Here is a 21,518-nt window from a genome sequence, read left to right as displayed (position 1 = left end):
TCTGTCATAGAATCACCCGATGCTTCCCTGCTCTGCCTGCCTCCAATCCAAAGATTTCCTCACATCTGATCCTCCTGACCTACCCAGGCCAACTTGCCACCTCTAAGAGGCTGCAGTTCTCATGGGGATTGGTTACAGATGCATCCACTGGCTTGACGTGGTGGGCTGGGCTGTGTCTGAAAGGACTGAGGGAAGCAAACCATTCCACCCATTGTCTTTGTCCAGCATTACCTGCCCAACCAGCCAAATTCAGGCCAATGCTGCCCTCCTGGATTTCCTGGGAGGGTGAACCACATGCATGTCCTTAGCAGCCACATTGAAAAGGTATTGGAGAGCTAATTTACTGATAGCAGGATCACTCTCTAGGATTACAATACTCTAGGGTTTTAAATGAAAAAAAGTATGATGCCCATCTGAAAACTCCATCTAGTCCCCCCAATATCACAAAACTCTCCAAATATAGCAATCCACAAAGGACTTTTGCATAATACAATGCATTTAAAATACCAACTACCTAATTATATAATCCCTGAAGAACTCAGCAGTGGGTACATTTGTATGCAGTACATGATGACTCTGTTCATTTCAGATGCTGTAGGAGATGCTATGGGTGCCTGCTGGGCCCCTACGCCCACCCCCAGCTGCCCAGGGTTGAAGAGAAGAGCTGGACTTCTTTCCTGGGACTTACTCCTGATCTACAAAGTTACTTCACCTAGAAATAACTGGGAAGTTATGCCCTTCCTAGGGCTGGCAGAGAAAACACATTGTGTTATGCACAATTTGGGACATATACTAAAAATTGATTTGTTGTTTATCTGAAATTCAAATTTAACTGAGTGCCCTAATTGTTTATTTGCTAAAGGTGGCAGCCCGAGCCTTTCCCCAGGGGCCTCCAGCCAGTGACTGACTCATGTAGGAGCACAAAGGCTGGCCCCTGCCTCAGAGGGACAACCCTGTGATGTCATTCACATTTGAGAGCTCCCTGCTGGGTCAGACCAAGGCTCACCTGCTGCTGAATCTGTACCTTTGCCTATTTCTACCCCGTCTCATCCTGAGAGTACCCTCCCACTCAGTCACAGGTGCCAGAATCCTTATCTCAGGCTCTGCTTCAAGAACCTAACACAGTCTACCGGGGTGGTCCTAGAAATCAGCCTATGAGGGCGGGACTCTGGAGTTGGATCACTTCCAGCTGGATGCCACCTCACTGGTGGTAGGAGTACCGGCAGTCCCTGACACATTGCAGCAGTGGATCACCAAGGCCCTGCCCGTGGGGAGTGGTGATGGAGGTGGACAGGGAGGTGCTTGCTTACTCAGTGTCTCTGGCACTGAGGGTGTGGGGGAGATACTAACCCGAAGGACTATGCCACCGAGACCTGTTGATCAGTGGAGCGATGCATGGAAAAGAGAAAATGGCAGGCTCAGGTCTATCAATTTAAAGCCAAGTCTGAGAGCCAGACGGTCTTCTCAGCAGTGTTTAAAGAGACGCTTGTCTCCTATAGTGAGGCAGACAGAGCTGGAGACTAGGCACAGGACTCAATTGTAAAAGCAGCAGCAGAACTTCAGCAAGGTCTGAGTCCTCCAGCAAGGCAAGCCAGGGCCGTGATGGGAAGGAGTATACACTGTGGTATGCTGGGAAATGGCTAACAATCTGCTGTCTAGAGATGCAGGATGCCCTGGTTTGTAGCATTTTCTGATTTTCATGGTTTAAATACACCCATCATGGCCCATTTCCAGCTACCGACATGGTGTCACTGAATGAAGATTTGGAAAGAGATGTGCACAATTGATTTTCTAATGTGCTAGTGGGTGCGCTTGAGAATTTTGAATTCCCAGATTCCCACAAGCCACCTGCACCTATAGAAGTAGTCTTGCTGTGAGAAGGAGGCCTTTTCTCTCTTGAAAAGTATGCAGATGTCTGAAAGAGACAAGTGCCCCAGGAGACAATGCATGCCTTCCTCATGATTGGCCCCCACCTCCCCTCCTGGCCACAAAGAGGGTCAAATCTCAGCATGGCCCAACTTGGACCTGTCAAGGAAGAAAAAAAATTGTATGCCACAGGAACTTCAGTCTTTGGCTAACAAGTACTAGCAGGAAGTGGGAGACTAGATCCCAAAGGTGCTGGAGCTTATGCTTGAGATGGTCCCAAAGGTGCTGGATCCTGTGCTTGAGACCAGATCCTGAAGGTGCTGACTGAGGCAGGTGGGATATCAAGAAGATAAGGGGACTTTGCTGATGTGGGGACATTCTCCTATGATGCAGGATTTAACACCCTGGCACGGGTCCCAAGAGAGGGCTCTGATACATTGCTGGGGTGGCTCTTGGTAGCTTAGAAAAAGCAACAACTCGATTAAATGAAGTAGAGATGCTTGAGTTTACATGGTGGACCAACAGGAAGTGATCAAAAGGATAAAAGAAATGGGGCAAAATATAATTGACCTACTCTATAAGATCAAAAAGCCTGTAAGCTGGCTATGTTCCCTGGAAAGGCGTGGAAGACACTCTGCTTCCCAGGTTGTAAAGAATCTGCTGCTGTAGGGCACATGGCTGAGGCTCAGTAGGCCTGTCCTCTGTAGACCAGAATTGATGGGAGACATTTTGCAGAGCTTCTCCCCCTAATGGCAGTGGGGATGATAGACCGCTTAAGGGCAGAGACCAGGGGCAGCACTTAGAAGCACATCAGAAGCAAAGTGGGAATAATTATCATATTGGGCACCAAGGTCAGCCTAACAACCAGAAGGGATTAGCCTATAGGGGTCTAAGGAGAAGGCTAATAGAATGTTGGGTTCTTAGGGGCCAGAAAGGATGAACGAAGGCCAAGGTCAGTCACCCCAGTGGAAAGTTAGGACGGAAAGGCACAGTTTCTAAACCTCAGCCAGTTCTCAGAATCAGAACTCATTGATTGAAAGAGGGACTGGGTTCCCATGGGAAAGACTCTGTAGCACCACAGCAAGTGTGTGTAATAGGAACCTATGGTTATTTATATTTGACCATACTGAGTAAGGGTAATACTCAGATCTTTTGATAGTGATTTCATAGCAATTCACACTTTTTTTTGAGATAGAGTCTCACTCTGTTACCCAGGCTGGAGTGCAGTGGTGTGATTTTGGCTCACTGCAACCTCTGCCTCCTGGGTTCAAGCAGTTCTTCCTGCCTTAGCCTCCTGAGTAGCTGGGATTACAGGCACCCACCACCACGCCCAGCTAATTTTTGTATTTTTTAGTAGAGATGGGGTTTCACCATGTTGGCCAAGCTGGTCTTGAACTCCTGACCTCAGGCAATCCGCCTGCTTCAGCCTCCCAAAGTGCTGGGATTACAGGTGTGAGACACTGCACCCAGCCAGCAATTCACACTTGTATCTAGCGTCCCAAAGTGCTATCATGGCTGTCCTAGTCAAGTGCAGGCTTATTGGGGTAAGACGACAAATACAGTTCTGGCCCAGGTATGTCTCATGCTGGATCCACTAGTTCTGTGTATTCACCCAGAAATAATTTCCTTAGATCCTGAATAAATCATTGGAATGAATATACTTAACCATCAGAAGAGTCCTTACAATGGTTCCTTGATTTATAGAATAAGCAACATTTGTAATAGCAAAAGCGAAGTGAAAATGCTGCACTCCCACCCAGCCAAAATAGAAAAACACAAATCTGGTGGGATGGCAGAAATTATTGCCATTCTCAAAGACTTAAAGGATGTATGTAGAGTGGTGGGTCACATCATATCAACCTTTCGTTCTCCAGTCTGATCCCTGCAATAACTGGTTGGATCAGTCCTGACTCTTAGGCTATGTGATTGGCAAATCTAAGCATACTCTGCATGGAATGTGAGATTAAGCCCCAATAGGAGTCACTGTCCAAACCCCTAGGGCTCTGGACCAAGGTCACGCCATCAGCAGCAGAGAACCAAACACCACTTGTAAAGCATTTCCTGGCATGCCACCCAGCAGAGTATCTGACCATAGGACATTAAGTGACCATGTGGCCATAACTGCCCATTATGAGTTTGGTGCTGTCAGACCCACTAGGTCATAAGCCATCCAACATAAGATGGAACTGCCATAACTGGAATCAGGCTTGAGCAGGTCTAGATGACATAGATAAGCCGCAGGGACAGGTGGCCCAGACCCACCTGCCATCTACCACTGTTGCACGAATATTGGCCCCTGTGCCTCTCTTTCACTCGCATGCATACATGGCCTCCTGGTGGGGGGTGTCTTTTGTCTAGCTGCTGGAGGAGGGAAAAATCCACCTACGCATCGATCATGGATAGGTTAGTTTGGCATGTCGACGCAAGCTGGAAATGGACTTCTGCTGTAGTTCAGCCCCACTCAAGGTGGCCCTGAAAGACACTAGGGAGAAGAAATCCTCTTAACAGAGTTTTGGAGGGTGCACCTGCTTATTCACTTTGTGTGGAGAGAGATGTGGCCTAAGGTAAAGATAGACTCATGGACATTAGTGAATAGCTTATCTCATTCTTCAGCAGCTTGGAAGGAGCAACATTAGAAGACTGGGGAAAAGCAGTGGCATGGGGGAAAGTTATAGAGATAAACCTGTGTGAGTGGGCACAGAGTATGAGACATTAATGACAGCCAGAAACCACTTCTTATGGAAGAGGCAATAATAACCAAGTGGATAGGATGGCCAGGCAGCTGAATGTTGGCCACCATGAACTCAGAAACAGATAATCATGGGGTCAGAGAAGGAAGCTATGCCTGTGCCCAGAAGCATACATTCCCTCTCATCAAGACTGACCTAGTTTTGCTGCTGTTGGATGTAGGAACTGCCAACAATAGCAACTGGTGCTGAATCCCTGGTATGACACTGCTCCTGGAGGAGACCAACCAGCCACTACTGGGTGACAAGTTGACTAAATCGGGGCCCTTCCAACCTGGAAATGGCAGCATTTTCTCTTGACTTGGATTGACATGTATTCCAGCCAGCAATGAACTTGCCTTTCCTACCCTCCGTGCATCCTCTTGGAGGCACAGTGGAGCTGTCATCTTGAAGATGACACCCATGAGGAGGGCCCACTGTCCTCCAGAATGCAATAACACTCTAATGGCTATGGGATGAGGCCATGTTCCTGAGAGGTAAAATATGTGAATTTGGGAACCAAGAGCTCTTCATCACTCTCCATGAACCACTTGAGAAATCTGTGCTTCCACCATTCACAACTTTAGGTTTTGTGGGTCTAGAAGTCCTGGTTCTCAGAGGGGGTCCTTCCACCAGATGATACATTAACACGTTCACTAAATGTACAGCTACAGTTGCCTCCTGGTCATGCTGTGCTCCTTGTGCCCGTAGCCAAGCAGGTAGAAAAAAGTATTACCATCCTGGCACAAGCAGTACAATGTGGCAATTTACCCTTGTCATTAGGAGGGACGACTACAGCTACATAATGGAGCAGGAAGAATATGGCTCGCACTCAGATGATTTGCCAGGGTGTTTCTTGGCAGTCTCATGCCCAGTTGCAATTGGGAATGGACAACTTACAACAACGATAGACTGATAAAGGAATCCAGGATTCAGATGCCTCAGGGATAAAGGTTTGGCTCCTGCTCTGGGTAAGCCACTTAGACTAGCAGTGTTAGCGAAGGGGAAGGGGACACTAGAATGGACGGTGGGGGTGGGGCATGATGGTGAGTATCAGTGACAGTCTTACAATCACCTGCAGAAGTGGGCATTGTAGTTCATCCCTCTGTTTTTCCAGTTGTAAGTTTTCCCAGAAGCTGTGCCTGGATGCAGAGAGCTTAAAGTGGAAAGCAGTAGGTCTGAGCAGTCAAGGGGTGGACTGTAGTACCTGCTATCGGCGCCTCACTGGCCAAGTGGCCTGCACACCCAGCCTCTAGCTGCAGTGAGCAGCAGCTGCAGACTGCTCACAGCTGTACCCTTCTCCTGAGAGTTTCCTGGAAATGCCTGGAAGATCTTCCCTCCCTGCTGGCCCTCAGCTGATGGTTTTGATACAGGTACAACAGGCAGGCCCTCTCCCAGGATGGACAACCGTGTGATATTCTTCATGCATCAGAGCCCAGGTGGAACCAGACTGAGGTGGACTTAAGCTGGACCTGCCTCTTTGACTGGCTTCTTACCTCTCATTTTCTGTCCCCCCAACTTCCTTACAGCTTCTGCTGATAGTGCTCCTGCAAACACCATTTTCCAAGAATTCCAATCTCAGGCTCTACTTCTTGGGAACCTGACCTAAAACAGATACAAATCATGTTTTCCCTTCCTACTGCGCAGGCTAGCAGCAGACAAACAATGCAGGCAGGCAGTGAGACTGAGATTGGGTCCTCCTGGCGGGACAGCTGGGATATGATGTCCATACCCTCTCCCAGGACCCAGGTGGAACTGGAATACTGATTCATGATACTCACTTTTCATTTGGAGAGTGAATTTTGGGTAAATGACTTTGCAATCCAAGAAAGTGAATACTGAGAACGTTTTCAGGTAGCAGAGGATCCCTGTACTTCCGAGACAGAGTGTTCCTTGAGATCAGCCTCACAGCCGTGCCCTCTGGGTCACAGTGCAGGAGCACAGAAAATCCCACTTCTTGGTCTCTCCAGCACTCCCCTCTCCTACTTGTTTATTGGCAGGGCTGATAGGTGCTGGTTGTCTACAACAAAGATCCCACTAGGAGGGGCTCATGCTCAGGTATTGCCAGGTAAGGAATGCTGTGAATATCACTCCAGGTCACAAGTGCATGTGTTAGGGGACTCCTGGGACTAAGAAGGTTCGGTAAGAGTAATCTGTGTTGAATCTAGCCTCGTTTTCTTTTTCTTTCCTTTCTTTTATAGTGTTTAATTTTTTGGTAATAGAGAACTTCAAAGTCAGTAAATGGGACAGTATAATAAATCCTGATGTACTCACTGCCTGATATCAATAATTGCAACCTTAATTCATTCTAGCATATTTTTACAAGCGTTTCAGGCTGAAATAAAGGGAGATTGTTCAGCCTCAGGTGTAGAAGCAGTGAGACCATTTCCCACCACGGAGGAGGATGAACAGCAAGAGAAGCTGGCAGCTCCCAGGAGCAGGTCCTCTGCCCCCACTGCAAGGCCCCTGTGTGTTCAATAAACTGACCCTTGTACAGAGACTAAGGCTCACTTATTGGAAACCATTACTGTTACAGTATCTAAGTAATTAACAAGTGATGCATAGGACTGGTCAGTTATGTGACTATACGTGCGCGTGTGTGCACGCACGAGTGCATGTTTGGGCCATTACAGAAACAACACCATTTCTTTGTAATCAGCTGAAATCACCACTCATTAGTGGGCCTCTCGTGGACTATAATTGATTTTACAGCCACCTGTCATTTCTTTTTTCTTTACAACTTTGTGCGTTTGTGTTTTTCATGGCATGCTCAGGGTACACTATGTTCTGCACGCAAGCAGGGGGCTGCACGGGCTCCATCTACCCCTCTCAGGCACGTCCCTCTTGATGTAATGTGTAGGATGGAACTTCTTCCCATGTACTCTGTGAAGGGGCCCCACAGCTCCCCAGCTGGGACAGCTGCTCTAGAGCCTTTGGCAGGGCTGGGCACCTGTGGAGCCTGAGGCCAGACCCAGGAAGCCACACTGTGGGAACCACAGGGCACCTGGAACATGGGTTTAATCTGAGCCTGTCTGTGGGTAATAGTGTCACAGTGGGAGGGCAGGAGTCAGGGTGAGTCAGTGACCCCTAAAAAGGGATCTGTTATGACTCACATGGCATTCCTTCTCTCATCCTTCTATCCTTCTACTTGCAGGACTTTCCTACAATTCTGTCTGTACTGGGGCATGGTTATGTAGCATAAGAATGGGGATCCTTCTTTGCTCAGACCAGCAAAAGAGAGAGAGAGAGAGAGAGAGAGAGAGAGAGAGAGAGAGACTGAGAGAGAGAGAGAGACTGAGAGAGAAAAACAGGCACACAGAGAAAGAAACAGAGAGAAATACAGAAAGATAGACACACACGCACACACAGAGACACACACACACACACACACAGAGACACACACACACACAGACACACACACACACACACACACACACACAGAGACAGAGACAGAACGACAGAGACAGAGACACAGAGAAGTTCACACAGCTGAGAGGGGGCTAAAGGAGGAAGTGTCCACTCCTGAGAAGGGAAGGGAAGAGAAAGGCAGAAGGAGAGGCCGGGCCAGGTGTCCCAACACAGGGAAAGGAGCACACAGGGGACATGCCTGGGCTGCCTCCAAAGGCCTGGCTCAGCTGAGGAATGACAGACCCCACAAGGGGCTTCCCACATCAGATGGGCCAGAATGTTCCCCTGGAGGTCACTAAACAGGAGCTCAAATCTCTCTTCCCTTCGGGTGGCTTCAAGACAGATGCCAAGGGCACTTTGTACCTCTCTCCATCTGTCCCCTCTCCTCCTGGGGGTCCTGCTGTGGGCAGGTACAGGCGTAGGCCTAGCGGCATCAGTCAGAGGGGCTCACGCTGGGGCTCCTGTGGCCCACTGATCCCCTGGATGTCACTAATGATGTCCCCCTTGGCTTGCTACTGCCCTGGGCTTCCCAGACATAGCTACTCCTTTTGAAGGGTCCTCATCCCCAGAGGCCTGGGCCACAGGCAGCAGAGGGCTTCTCCTGGGGACAACCCCCACTCTTGTCACCTCCCATCCTGGCCCGGCCTCCTGTCCTGGCTACAGCAGGGGCACTGGGGTTGTGACATGGCATCTGATGGATGACCCAGCCCTGGTCCCACAGATGCAGCCCCAGCCCTCACCCCCAAACCAGCGGCCTGCCCACAGCATGCCCATTCCCTGAAGTCAGGGACCTGTCACTGCTCCCCTAGGCCTTGGCACTGCCTGCTCCTCCCACACTGGCCCCTCCTCCCAGCACACCCGCTTGTGGGCCACCTGGAGCTTTGCACTCTGTACACCTGTCTCAGAGCAGGTGCCATGGCAGTATAGGGGCCATCTCTCCTACTGGGGCCCAGGACAATTCCTGTCAGGGATGTGGGTAAGCATGATGGAGTACACCTTATTCCAGCCTCATTCCACTTCTAAGCCTGCTCCTTCAATGGGGCAAAGGTGCCCAGGGCAGCTGGAGACCCCGGAGGGAAGAAGGTCAGTTCCTCCTGGCATGCCCTCCTGGTGTTATGGATTGAATTGTGTACCCCCAAATTCATATGTTAAAGCCCTAACCCCAGTGTGATGGTATTTGGAGATGGGAACTTTGGGAAATAATTAGATTTAGATGAGGTAAGGAGGGGGAGCCCCCATCATAGGATTAGCATTCTTATAAGAAGAGACACCAGAGAGCTTGTTTCCACTCTCTCTCCACCATGTGAGGGCACAGCAAGAAGTGGCTGTCTGCAAGTCAGGAAGAGAGCCCTCCCTGCAACCTGACCATGCTGGCACCTGATCTTGGACCTCCAGCCTCTAGAATAGTGAGAAATAAATTTCTGTTGTGTCTAAGCCATCAGTGGATGGTATTCTCTTATGGCAGCCTAAGCTGACCAATACACCTGAATCTCATCTTTCCAGGCCCCTTCCTGAAAAAGGGTCACCAAATCTATCAGGCAAAGTTAACCAGACTTACTCATCTGTCCATAGTGAGGTGAGAGTGAAAATATAGACCAAAAGGTCCCCAAGAGGGGTGCCCAGGGCCCAATTTCAGGCCACCCAGAAGTGGTGACCCAGTAAGGGATGGACCTTGATGCCAAAGGAATAAGTCAGCAATGGTGGGGTACCAGGCAACCACAGCTGGTGAGAAGGGGCTTATGAGGGGTGGGGGTGGTGCAATCGGGCTCACCCCCAAGGAGCTGACACCCACATGGAGAAGTCACTGGGCGTGGGACTGAGGCCACAGGCTCCTGCAGATTATAAAGGAATGACCACAGGTAAGATCTGGAAGGTTGGTACCAGCAAGATGGTTGCTCTCAATCAGAGAAGTAGTAAGAGGGAAACCAGCAACACTTTAGTTTCCTCCAAAGCAATCAAAAGGAGAAAGAAGACAGTTCCTCTTGGGAGTCTGCACAGAGACAACCACAGCTGACGTCCTGGGACAACTGAAAGTGCAAGGAGGGCATTGCTCATTGCTCTAAGGTCAAACACTGGCTTGGGGTAGGGGCAGTACTTCCCAGAGACACAGGACTGGACCTGGGTGGGCCTGGGAAGCCAGCCCACTTGGAAAACATCAGATCCTTAGGATGACCCTAAAACCAAGCTAGGTTCCCCCAAGACAAGGACCAAGTCCTCTGTGCAGCCAGAGCAAGCAGACAGGAGTGGCCATTGCAGCTCCACGCTTCCCTCATCTGGGCCTTGGCGCCCTGCGATCTGGGCACTAGAAGAGGGGTAGATGGGGTGGAGACAAGTGCAGAAATCAGTGATTCTCATCCTGTCTTTGTTCAGAATTTGGTATTTTGTCCAACATAAATTTTTTTGCATTCATTTTGATTATTTAAAATAGCATATATCTTGGTGATTGATGTTTCTGGTGACCCCTTAAAGGTTGTGCCCAAAGCATTGTCTTGCTCCACTCTTGGCCCTGACAAGAATGTCAGTGACCTCCCAGGATTCCGGGGTTCACAGCTGGCCCTGGTCAGGACCAGCACCCCCTCACACGTGGAGCAGTTACAGGATGGGGCATGGGCAGCTCCAGAGTCTGAGACTGGATGCCCAGCCCAAGAAGGTGGTTCACTCACATGCCACTGTGAATGCAAGGGGCTCAGGGACAGCTCTGCTGTGGCCTTTATTAAAGTGATTCCCTGTGCACACATATGTGCACATGCATGTACACATGCAGGTATGCACAGGTGCAAACATGCACACATAGCACATTCACACACGTGCACGCACACACATGGGCAAACTATGCTTTCTCTCCCTGTTTGGGGAAAGTGCTGGATCTCCACAGCCCACATGTCCACCTCTCCCTAGCTCCGAGCCATCTTTCTGGTCATGCCAAAGACAGCCGTTTCCTTCTCCCCGGGTGGCCTGAAGGGTTCCCTTTGGGCAGGATTTCTCATCCAAATTGCTGCCATAGCACCAGTGAGAGGCAGATCTGGGACTTGGTTGAGGCCTCGGCTGGTCCAGCTGTCTGGCTGCGCACCCTCTCACTTGGGTTGGTTGTTTTCCTTCTAACATCATTAGCTCTGCCAGAAGCAGAGCCAGCCCAGGGTTTATGCTGACTTGGTCATTTCACACAGAGGCGAGAGGGAAGCATGCCCAAAGTAACTGGCTCTGCTCACTTACCCCTTCTCCCCCACTCTGCCTGGGCCCCCAGCTGGGGTGATGCAGGCACGTTCCCCCTAGTGTTTCACAGCAAAGTCCCCTGTCTCCAGCTCTCTCCTTGCTCACTGCTGGGCTCAGGGCTGGCTCAGAGCATGCCTGGATTTCTCTTTGTTTTTGGAAAAAGTAACTGCCCTGCACTCCTCAGCAGGCCACAGCAGCCCTCAGGCTCCCTGCGAAGTGATTCCTGCAAGAAGGCAAGGCATCTTTGACTTGTCACCATGTCTAGTGAGTGTTGTCTTAAAATCAGGTAGTGGGCTTTGCCCACAAGACCTCACATCCCTAACCCCTGCATCTAGGGCTCTAAATTCTCCAGAGCCCCTCCCCAGTGGAGGCCACTGCCTGGACTTCTTGGCAGCCTGACTTCCAGGTCGCAGGGCCAGAGTCCAAAGCTGGACGGGTCTTCCAGGCAGTAGGGGCCTTCCTGCCCCAGAAGGCACCCCTGGCAAGACCCTTCTCAAAGAGCCTGTGCATAAAATCAGATTCTGAGGCTCAAACAAACCACGGAATGTTGGGGACAGGCAAGCAAACACTCCCAGAATGCCCAATGGAGGGCGAGCTACCTTCTCCTTCTTGGCGGCCTCCATCCTGGCTCTGTCGTCCAGCATCTGCACAGCAGCCAGCGCAGGGAGCTGGGACCCCTCAGCCTTCCCCAACAGGCTTCTGAAGCAGAAATGTCCAAGGCTTCTCCCCTGCAGGGGTCACGGCCCGCCCTGGGTCCCCGGGAGAATGTGGTCCTCCTCAGGCTAGTTTGGGGTTTGAGGTTCAGTCACAGTTTCCTCCTTTTCATTGTTCTCCAGCGAGTCGGCAAGCATTCCCTTCTGGACCCTTCCTCACTGAGCCTGGATGTTCTCCAGGCAGGGCCATCGCTTGGCGCTCAGGTGGCGTCCTTAGCGCTTTCTCTCCAGGTTCTGTTGAGCTGTGGGACTTAGTGTCCTTCAGACAGACTCAGTAGGAAAGGTCCTCTCCCTCCTGTGGCCTGGGGACAGCTTTTGAGTAATTAAGCTGCAGGTGACTGTGTCTCTCACGCCCTAGCCTGCTTCCCCGGGGCTCAGGCGCCGCTCGGCATTTCCTGCTCCAACCAGGTGTGGAGTGGGGGATTCTCCTGCCAGGGCTTACTGTGCTCCTGAGAGGGCCTGTGGTTGTCATGGTGACCAGAAGTGGACTCAGCAGGGCTGACCGTGCTGTCATTAGAGCTGCCATGCATAAAACTGGGACTGGTGGCAAAGAGCCTCCATCCCCATCACCATGGTGACCACTCAATCACCTTGTCACTGAAGTGACTGCTAGCCTGTTAAGCCTTTGCCACCTGTTCAGGTCCTGGGGCAGTGTCTCAGGGTCTCCCACACTCCTGTTCCGAGGAGCAGAGGACCCCGTGAGTCTGGAAGCAGAGGAAAGGGAGCAGGCAGCTCGGTGTGGCTCAGGCGCAGGCCCATGGGACCATCGGAGGGCTTTGGTGTGGCCTGTCCTGATTATTGTCTTGAAATCTGAACCAGAACAGTAAACCTGGCCCACACAAGCCTGGCTGAGTTTGAAACTGCCAGAACAGAGGCCCACAGGGACCGGCTCCTCCTCTGGACCTGCTCAAGAAGCTTCTGCCTGGGATGCCACCCACTCTCTCCCTCGCAGCCCAAGCGCCCCTAGAGAGGTTGCCCTGTGCAGTAGGGAGGCCCAGTGAGTGGATGGAGCAGGGGGCCAGGGTGCTGGAGCCAACTTAGCGGCAGGCTCAGACAATAGTCTGGAACAAAATGTACTTCTGCCTAAGATACGGAGGTCTGGTGTGTATTTCCCACTCACGGCCCTTTTCAGTTAGGATCGGCCACTTTTCAAGTGTTCACTGTGACTGGTGGCTACCATACTGGGTAGTGTTGGGATAGACCAAAGAGGGCTCAGGACCCAGCTCCAGGCCACCTATACTCAGAGATCCAGCAGAGGGGGTGAGGAGGAGTGGCCAGTGCGATCTCTCCAGACAGATGTGCTGTAACACTTTAAAATCAACTTCCTATTGATGGTCATTGAGGCAGTTTCAGATTTTCACTATTACGAAGGAGGCTGTGGCAGAAGTCCTTGAATTTCACCAGAGTAAGTGTGTGTCAATGTTTCTTCTGGTTGGCTCCTGGAGGCTGAATGGCTAGTTCAAATGCTACGCACATTTCACATCTTGGTAGGCAGGACCACGTGGCCTCCTCACATGGCTTCACCAGTTTCTTCCACCAACACAAGAAGTTTGGCTTTATCCTGGCCAGTCCTTCAGATGATAAATCTTTATGAGTTTTTTGCCGATCTGTCACCTCATTGTTTGAATTGCAAAATGCTAGACACCTTTTCATGTGTTTCTTGGTGATTGCATATCTTCTTCTAAGGATGATTTGTTTATATTATTTAACTATGTTGCTATTGGATTATCTTCTGCCTATGGATTTGGAGAAACCATTTTATATTTCATCTGTAATATCTATCAATCCTTTGTCTGTTAAATATGCTATGATATCTCCCCTAGTTTATTGCTAAACCTAACAACTTGATTAATCGTGTCTTTCATCATACAGAAGTATCCAGTTTTTATGAATTTCAATCTTTTTTTCTTGTTTTGGGGTTTTTATATCTTGTTAAGAAAACCATTTCCAATCCCCAAATTGTAAAAATGTTCTCCCACATTTCCTTCTAATATTTTTCCAAGTTTTCTATTTGTTCAGTACTTTAGTCTTTCTGCAATTGCTTGTGCTGTTGCGCCATCATTCTAAGGGCACATCTCACATCCTCGCCTTTCTTCTCATTCCTCCTTTCTGCTCTCCTGAGTCCTGGGAGATGGTGGTTTGGGTATGGTGCTAGGGAAGAGTCTAATATGGCTATTTGGTGGGGAAGCAATCCCTTCCCCACTGCTCTGGAATGTTGGCTGCACCCACAGTTTGTATTCCATTATTTCTCATTGTAAGGGAACAGCTCTGCTCTGGTCACCTTCCAGGTGTACCCAAAGGCCACACAGGCAAAGCTGGGAACCACAGAGAGCTGAGTCTTGTCAGAACACTGTGTGATCCTGCTGGAGGCCATATCTCACTGCCTTTCTCACCTCCCTGGGAGGGTCAGGAGAGTTCCTTATCGTCTCCAGGTTCTCGTGGGACAGATGTGAGGCTCGCAGCTGCAGTCTAGGGTTGGCTCCGCAGCAAGGAAAGACACTGCAAGCATCTTGCACCTTTGGCTTTAGTGTCACCCTTTTTAGAGCACAGGAGAACCCAGGGGCCTGCATCTTGGGTTACCCTTTCTTTTGCTGTCTGTGTTGGTAATAACTTATCTGAATATAGAAGTCACTCCTTATACTTCACCTGCCGAGTCAGGCAGGCCCTGGCCTTGGCCTTGGCTTTGCCTTGCACACTGCATATCTCATTCCTCTGCTGATACTACACTCTTTTGGTTTGTATAATGTTAGTTTTTTAAAATATCTGATGGGGGCAGGAAATTGTTTTCTCAATAAGATTTTTTTTTCCACAAAATTTTCTTTGCCATGTGCCTTTTATCTTTCTTATAAATCTTAGCACTACTCATCCCACTTCAGAAAATGATGCTGTTGACAATTTCATTGGAAATGCATTGACTTTGTGGGTTTAGGGATTCATTTTAGAGAACTAACCTCTTGATAATATTGAGTTTTCTCATCTAGAAATACGTGTTGTTTCATTTATTTTGGTTTTATTTTATGTCCTTCAGGTGAATTTCATTATTTTTCTCATATAGAACTTACATATTTCTCGTTAGATTTATTCCTAAAAAAAGGCAATACATTTATTAGGAGAAGGAGCAATTGTCATTATAACTAATATTGATGAAAATATTTATGATTCGCAAAGTACTTTTGCATTTATTCTGTCATTTAATCAGACAATCTCAGTGCAGCAGGCAGTGGTATTATTATTATTACTATTTTTATTTTATTTTATTTTATTTTTTTGAGACAGAGTCTTGCTCTGTCACCCAGACTGGAGTGCAGTGGCTCGATCTCCATTCAATGGAACCTCCACCTCCCAGGCTCAAGCAATTTTCAGGCCTCAGACCTGAGAGTAGCTGGGACCACACGCATGCGCCACTGCACCCAGCTAATTTTTTGTATTTTCTTTTTAGTAGAGATGGGGTTTCACCATGTTGGCCAGGCTGGTCTCAACTCCAGACCTCAGGTTCCGCCCACCTCTTCCTCCCAAAGTGCTGGGATTACAGCAGAGTGCGGAGAGAGCGGCTGAAGCAGAAGTGTGGAATGTTTGGCCACCACACCTTGCCAGTGGTAGTATCATTACCACCACTTTCCAACTAAGGTCACTGAGGCTGGGGAGGTTAAAGGGTTGGCAGGTATGGTCTCCCCACCTTAACGTCTCCCTAAAGGTTCCTTACTATAGCTTCCTGCTAAGGACAGGGGCCAAGACAGTCCCTCACACGGAGGTCCCAGGTTCTGCCACGTGGCCCTGCCCTCCCTGGCCACAGTTGATTGAAACGTCACCTGATCCAAGGGCAGCCACACCGCACACTGGCCAGAGCCTAGTGTAGCTGAGCATCTCAGCTTTAAAATGCATTTTAAGGCGTTTTTCTTTAGTCTTAAAATGTAGCCTTGAAATGTACTTTGAAACTCTGCTTCTCTCCCTTTCCCACTAGACACTCCTTTGCACCATGCCCACTTATCTAACTATATGCTTACTCGGGAATTCCAGGGGCTAATCTTAAAACAAAAACCAGACATGGAACCCCTACGGAATCCTCCAAGTTAGGGGGAGTTGGAACAATTTGTCCACCACCATCTGGCCGAAGTCAAGATAACACCAACCAGACCTCAGGATAGGTGATTACTCAAGACAGCCATTGGATCAAGACACAGAGACCCTGTAGCCTGCACCGCTCCCATCTATCTCCCATACCAAGTTTTCCTTTAAGAATTCTATGATAAATTTTAAAATTTGAGATAATAGAATTCACCAAACTAAGAACAACAATTCACCATCTTCTTAGTTTGCTGGTTCTAGTTAAAACTACTTTTCCTCCCACCAAACCTCACCGCTTATATATGGCCTTCAAGCGGCGGAATCTGAGTCCAGTTACAATGGGGGATGTTTACCCAACAGGGACTACTTGAAACAATGAGTAGTTTAGTTGGGGACCGCAGAGTGGCAGAATCTCTGAACCATTCAATGCTCTCGAAGGAAAGTTCTCCATCCTCCTCCCTGGGGTGGGGTGGATGGTGCATTCCTGGCTGATGAATTGGGGAGCAGGTGGGGAGGGAGCTGCCTTCCCCAGGTATAGCTTCTTCAGGATGCCCCTTGCCTTTCTGGCCCCATCCCTCCAGACACTCGACACTTCTGCTTCAGCCCCTCCCTCCCCCTCTGCTGGTCCCTGCCCCTCAGCCGGTTGCCTCCTAACTTCACACCTGTCCCCCTCTTTCCCCCACCACCCTTGGTAGCATCTCTTATTTGCGCCACCTTCCAATTGTTCTCCCCCTGCCCTTTGTCTTGTGTCATTATAGTGGAGCATATTTGAGAGGGAGTTCACATAAACATATATATTTAATCATCCATGTTACCCGAAAGTTTGTATGTATCCTGCTTGGGGTTTCCTGACCCTCTCCAATCTGTGCCAGTTTCTTTGCTTCTCTCTTCTTAAGTGTCGAAGAAAGTCCTGGGCTTTACTGTGATTCGATGACCTACTGATGGCCAGTTGATTGGCCTGTTGATTGACTGAAGCTTGGATCAGGTGCCTATCCATAGACTAATCGCTGTGGCAATAAGGACCACTGGTTCATAGGCTGGGGCCTGGGCACCACGTGGCAGGATGCAGGATCAGCCTCTAGGTCATGATGTGGTTTCCTTGTGAGGACTTTCCCTGTGTGCTCACTACTGTTGTCTGTTAGGTTGTGTTTGGTGTGCCCAGCCTTCCCAAGGGCACACCTTGTGTTCTTGCCCTTCCTCTGCATCCTTCTTTCTGCTCTCACGTGGGGCCTACAGCCCCAAGGATGTGGGAGATGCACACCTGGTTGTGGAGCAGGGGACTGCCCTGCAGGCCTTCCCACCTGCCCCTCCCTGACAGCTCTGCAGAATTCCTCTCGCTTTTTCTATGGGGCAGCCCCACGACTATCAGGGTACCATCGATAGGACGAGCCGCTGGCCTAAAGGACCATTTGTCCTCATTCTAAGTTCCTGGCATTCATCCAGCATGGCTACTGATAACTGATATGGTTTGGATATATGTACTCACCAAATCTCATCTGAACTGCAATCCCCAATACTGGAGGTGGGGCCTGGTGGGAGGTGTTTGAATCATGGGGGCAGATCCCTCATGAATGGCTTGGGCCATCCGCTTGGTGATGAGTCAGCTCTTGCTCTGAGTTCACAAGAGATCTGGTTGTTTAAAAGTGTGGCACCTCCTAGTGCCTCTCTCTCTCTCTCTCTCACTCTTGCTTCCACTGTGTGATGTGCCTGCTTCCCCTTTGCCTTCTGCCATGACTGTAAGTTTCCTGAGGCCTCCTCAGAGTTTGAGCAGATGCTAGCACCATGCCTCCTGTAAAGCCAGCAGAACTGTGAGCCAATGAAACCTCTTTTCTTTATAAATTACCCAGTCTCCAGTATTTCTTTATACCAAGGCAAGAATGGCCTAACACAGATACATATCCATCTCTAGCCCCTCAGCTGCAGAGGGGTGTCTTAGGACAAATACAGCTTCTGGGAAGCCCCTGCTGGGGCACAGTCTCAAAATCAGGGCACCTGTTTCCTCTCTTCCTTGGCTGTAATCCTTTCCTGCCCACGTATACTCCTGTCCTGTCCCTCCCTTGCTCTGACATCACCTATTGCTTCATAGCCAGTGGCAGAGCTCAAACCTTTGATGGCAGACTATGTCTGTCTTCCCTGTGGCCTGGAGAACCCAGAGCGAGCCCAGGATGCCTTGGTGTGGGGTTGTAGTGAGGAGCAGTGTTCCTGGGGGCTGGGTCTGCTGACAGATCCTGATTGATGACATCAAGTCTGTGCATCTGACGCTTGGTGACCCACTCAGGTCATGGAGGCCTGACCACATTGGTGGCCCCTTTCCACACTCCTTTCCTGTAGGAACTATGGAGGCAGCTCAGCTGCCATGGCCTTGGCTGACTGAATGAGGTATGGTGGCAAGGGCCATTGTGTGACTGGGCTCCCCACCTGGACTGGGCTTCCTGGGGGCATGATCCTTGATAGGCTTTTGCCCAGCTCCCCAAAGGTTCTGTTGTACAGCAAGGGCTGGCACCTTATGTGAGCTGGGCAAGGCTGCAAAAGTGGGTGGGTACTTGTTTTGCTCAGTGGGGCAAACTTACAGGGCCTGGGCCATTTATCTTGGACAGTGTTAACTCCAACTCTGTCTGTAGAGAGGCTTTTCTTCTAGGTCCCAGCACCCAAGAGGGGAGCCTGGACTAGAGAACTCTGCTACCCACACTCCTATGCAGGCTTCATTCATAGCCTTAGTGCCCAGTCCCTGCATTTTCCATTCCCACAATGCTGTACTTGCAGAACAGTTGCAAGAACAATACAAGAAATTCCCAGATACCCTTCATCCTGATTCCTGTATTTGCTTTCTTTCTCTCTCTCTCTCTCTCTCTCTCTCTCTCTCTCTCTCTCTCTCACACACACCCTGTAAGAATAAGTTGCAGACACAATGTCCCTTTACTTCTAAATTCTTGTGTATATTTCCTATAAACAAAGACTTCTCTTATATAACCATGGCACAGTGATTGAAAGCAGGAAATTAAAATAGATACAATACTATTATCTAATCTAGAGGCCTTACTTGGGTTTTAGCCTATCTTCAAATCTCTACTTCCCATAGATGCCTTCAACCCACTATGATTAATAATCTATTTTTCATTAATGAGAAGACAAATAATTATCACTGTTACCTGCTAAACATCAGCAATGACTAGAACTTGTAACATAATGTTTTATTATTCTCAACAACATTCCTATGGAAAGTATATTTTTCTAGTTTTATAGATAAAAGGAGACTCAGGGAGGTAATGGTTTGCTCACTTTTGTGATTTTGTGATGTGTCAGTGCTGGGATTGAATCCAAGTTGGGTGACAGCCGGGGTGATGGAGCAGAAGGCAGGTCTTGCTTTTTGGTAACACAGTGAACTTGGGAAGTCTGCAAACACATGACTATGAATGAGACTTTCTGGAACAGTAGAGGCTGAGTGAGGTCAGAGAGGAGCAGGAAGAGTTGCTGGGAGTGGAGCCGGGCTGCATGACAGTTTGTTAAGCATTTCACTGTTGACATCTGAACCCCAACTTTGTCCCTTACTAACAATCTCCTTACACGGAATCTCAGTTTCTATGTCTGTAGGGAGGCAATAATATCTTCCCCTGGTTTTTGTGAGGATTAAATGATGTGGCACATGGAAAGTACTTGGTGTAATGTAAACTTCGGGACAGACACTATAATGTGTCAAGTGAATACACTGAAATTTATTCCATCCAAGCACTGTCTTCCTGATCTTTTTGCACAACTTTCAGTGGAAGGAAGAGAGTCTCCAGAGATTTTCCTCAGAAATGGCTCTCACCTGCCTCCTATAGGGAAATGGTGTCAGTGCAGGCAGATGAGCCTGGACTGATAACCCCCAGCAACCCAGCTTGTCAGACTACTGTGTCCATATCTGTGGGTGGCTGAGCCTAACCACCGCCAATGGCTGCTCCTAATGTTTACCACCAAAACAGGGGAAATGTGGAAAAGCCCTTTCCACCCTCTGTACTTGGAAATACCCAGGGAAGAGGGTTGGTGAGAGAGGTACTAAGTGAGTGGGCAGGTGGTGGGAACTTCCTTTCACCACAGATTATTTAAAGCAATGTTTCTCAGCTGGGCGCGGTGGCTCACGCTTGTAATCCCAGCACTTTGGGAGGCCAAGGTGGGTGGATCACATGAGGCCAGGAGTTCAAGACCAGCCTGGCCAACATAGTGAAATCCCATCTCTATTAAAAATACAAAAATTAGCCGAGTGTAGGGGTGCATTCCTGTAATCCCAGCTACTCAGGAGGCTGAGGCATGAGAATCGCTTGAACCTGGGAGGCAGAGGTTGCAGTGAGCGGGATCACACCATTGCACTTCTGCCTGGGCAACAGAGCAAGACTCTGTCTCAAAACAAAACAAACATATATATATATATGCAAAGGAATGTTTCTCAAAACTACTTCTCCCAAGGGACATGTTGACATTTTTGATTGTGCAGTGGGGAGGGGGTAGGTTGGTACTGACATTTAGTGAGTACACAATGCACAAGGCAGTCTCCCAACAACAAAGAACTATCCAACCCAAAATGTCAATAGTGCCAAGGTTGAGAAACCTTGATTTAGAGTAATGTTTAAAGTGATGCTGTTGTTTTTCCAATACATCATCTCTTTCCTATAATCTCAGATGCGGCTGCTTCTAGCATCACAATTTTGTGACCTTACTGACAACTTCCAAAGACCAAGTTCCTTTCTGATTACATGTGAAACTGTGCCCAACAAGGTTAAAGAAACTAGTAACTAACAGAAATCTTGAGCTTGTCTAGAGGACAGCCGATAAGGAAACAGTTTGCTATAATCCCCTCTGCTTATACAACTTCCTGAAACAGGTTGGAACCAATATGGCTGACTGGAGCCTGTGCAAAATAGACTTACTAGCCCGAGGAGCGGCCCTTTGATGTCACAGCCCGGATTTCCAGAGCTTGTTTTAAACCAACTCCTGAATCTGCATGTGATCCTTGAAGCAGCATGAAGAAGCAACAGCTCATGGCCAAGAGATTTTCTAAACGTTTCTTCGTTTCAGCCAATCACTGTCCAGCCCGAAACTCCAATTCCAAAATCTCTCCCTTAAATCTACTGCTGTGAAGCAAGTATTGGGAGCCAGACTTCAGCCCATCTTCTGTCTCCTTGCAAGGCTGCTTGGCAATACATCTTTCTTGCTACAAAAATCCAATGCTTGGGTGTTTGGTTTTACGTTGTGCGCAGGCAAATGCAGCCGGTTTAGTTTGGTAACACGTGATGTCACTTAATACACAAGAAACGGGTAAGTTATGGCATCCTCAGGGAACTGTGCCTCACTCATTCCTATCCGTAGACTTGCCTTCCTTCAACAACGCAAGCAAAAAGAAGGGTTCAGGCCGCTCTGGGAGGCCCAGCACCACCCAGCACAGGACAGTACACTGTCCCGCTGAGCGCCCGACTTTACCTGGCGAGCAGGGAGGGACCAGGCTCACGCGAGGCGTGGAGCCCCGCCCCTCGTGGCATTGAACTTCCGTCCG

The 21,518-nt window shown here is 49.1% G+C and overlaps 1 protein-coding gene and 1 long non-coding RNA gene across 2 annotated transcripts in view; both read right to left on the bottom strand.

The window, feature by feature from the left end:
* Nucleotides 1–13,662, bottom strand: part of GCK (glucokinase) — a 47,965-nt gene extending 34,303 nt beyond the window's left edge. The window contains exon 1 of the mRNA XM_001093035.5: nt 11,813–13,662. Coding sequence (XP_001093035.2) covers nt 11,813–11,857 — 45 coding nt within the window. The 5' untranslated portion in view covers nt 11,858–13,662. The remainder of the gene's footprint in view (nt 1–11,812) is intronic.
* A 3,112-nt stretch (nt 13,663–16,774) lies between these two features.
* On the bottom strand, nt 16,775–21,513 carry LOC114676925 (uncharacterized). The gene is made up of 3 exons (XR_003728137.2): nt 20,896–21,513; nt 19,271–19,384; nt 16,775–17,780 (listed from the first exon to the last, which is right to left on the bottom strand). It is a non-coding gene; the product is annotated as an uncharacterized LOC114676925 (long non-coding RNA).
* Nucleotides 21,514–21,518: the final 5 nt, after the last annotated feature.

Source organism: Macaca mulatta, chromosome 3, assembly GCF_049350105.2.
Source record: "Macaca mulatta isolate MMU2019108-1 chromosome 3, T2T-MMU8v2.0, whole genome shotgun sequence".
Lineage (NCBI taxonomy): Eukaryota > Metazoa > Chordata > Mammalia > Primates > Cercopithecidae > Macaca > Macaca mulatta.
Note: the sequence above shows the minus strand (reverse complement) of the source record. Positions and strands in the feature narration are given on the sequence as shown.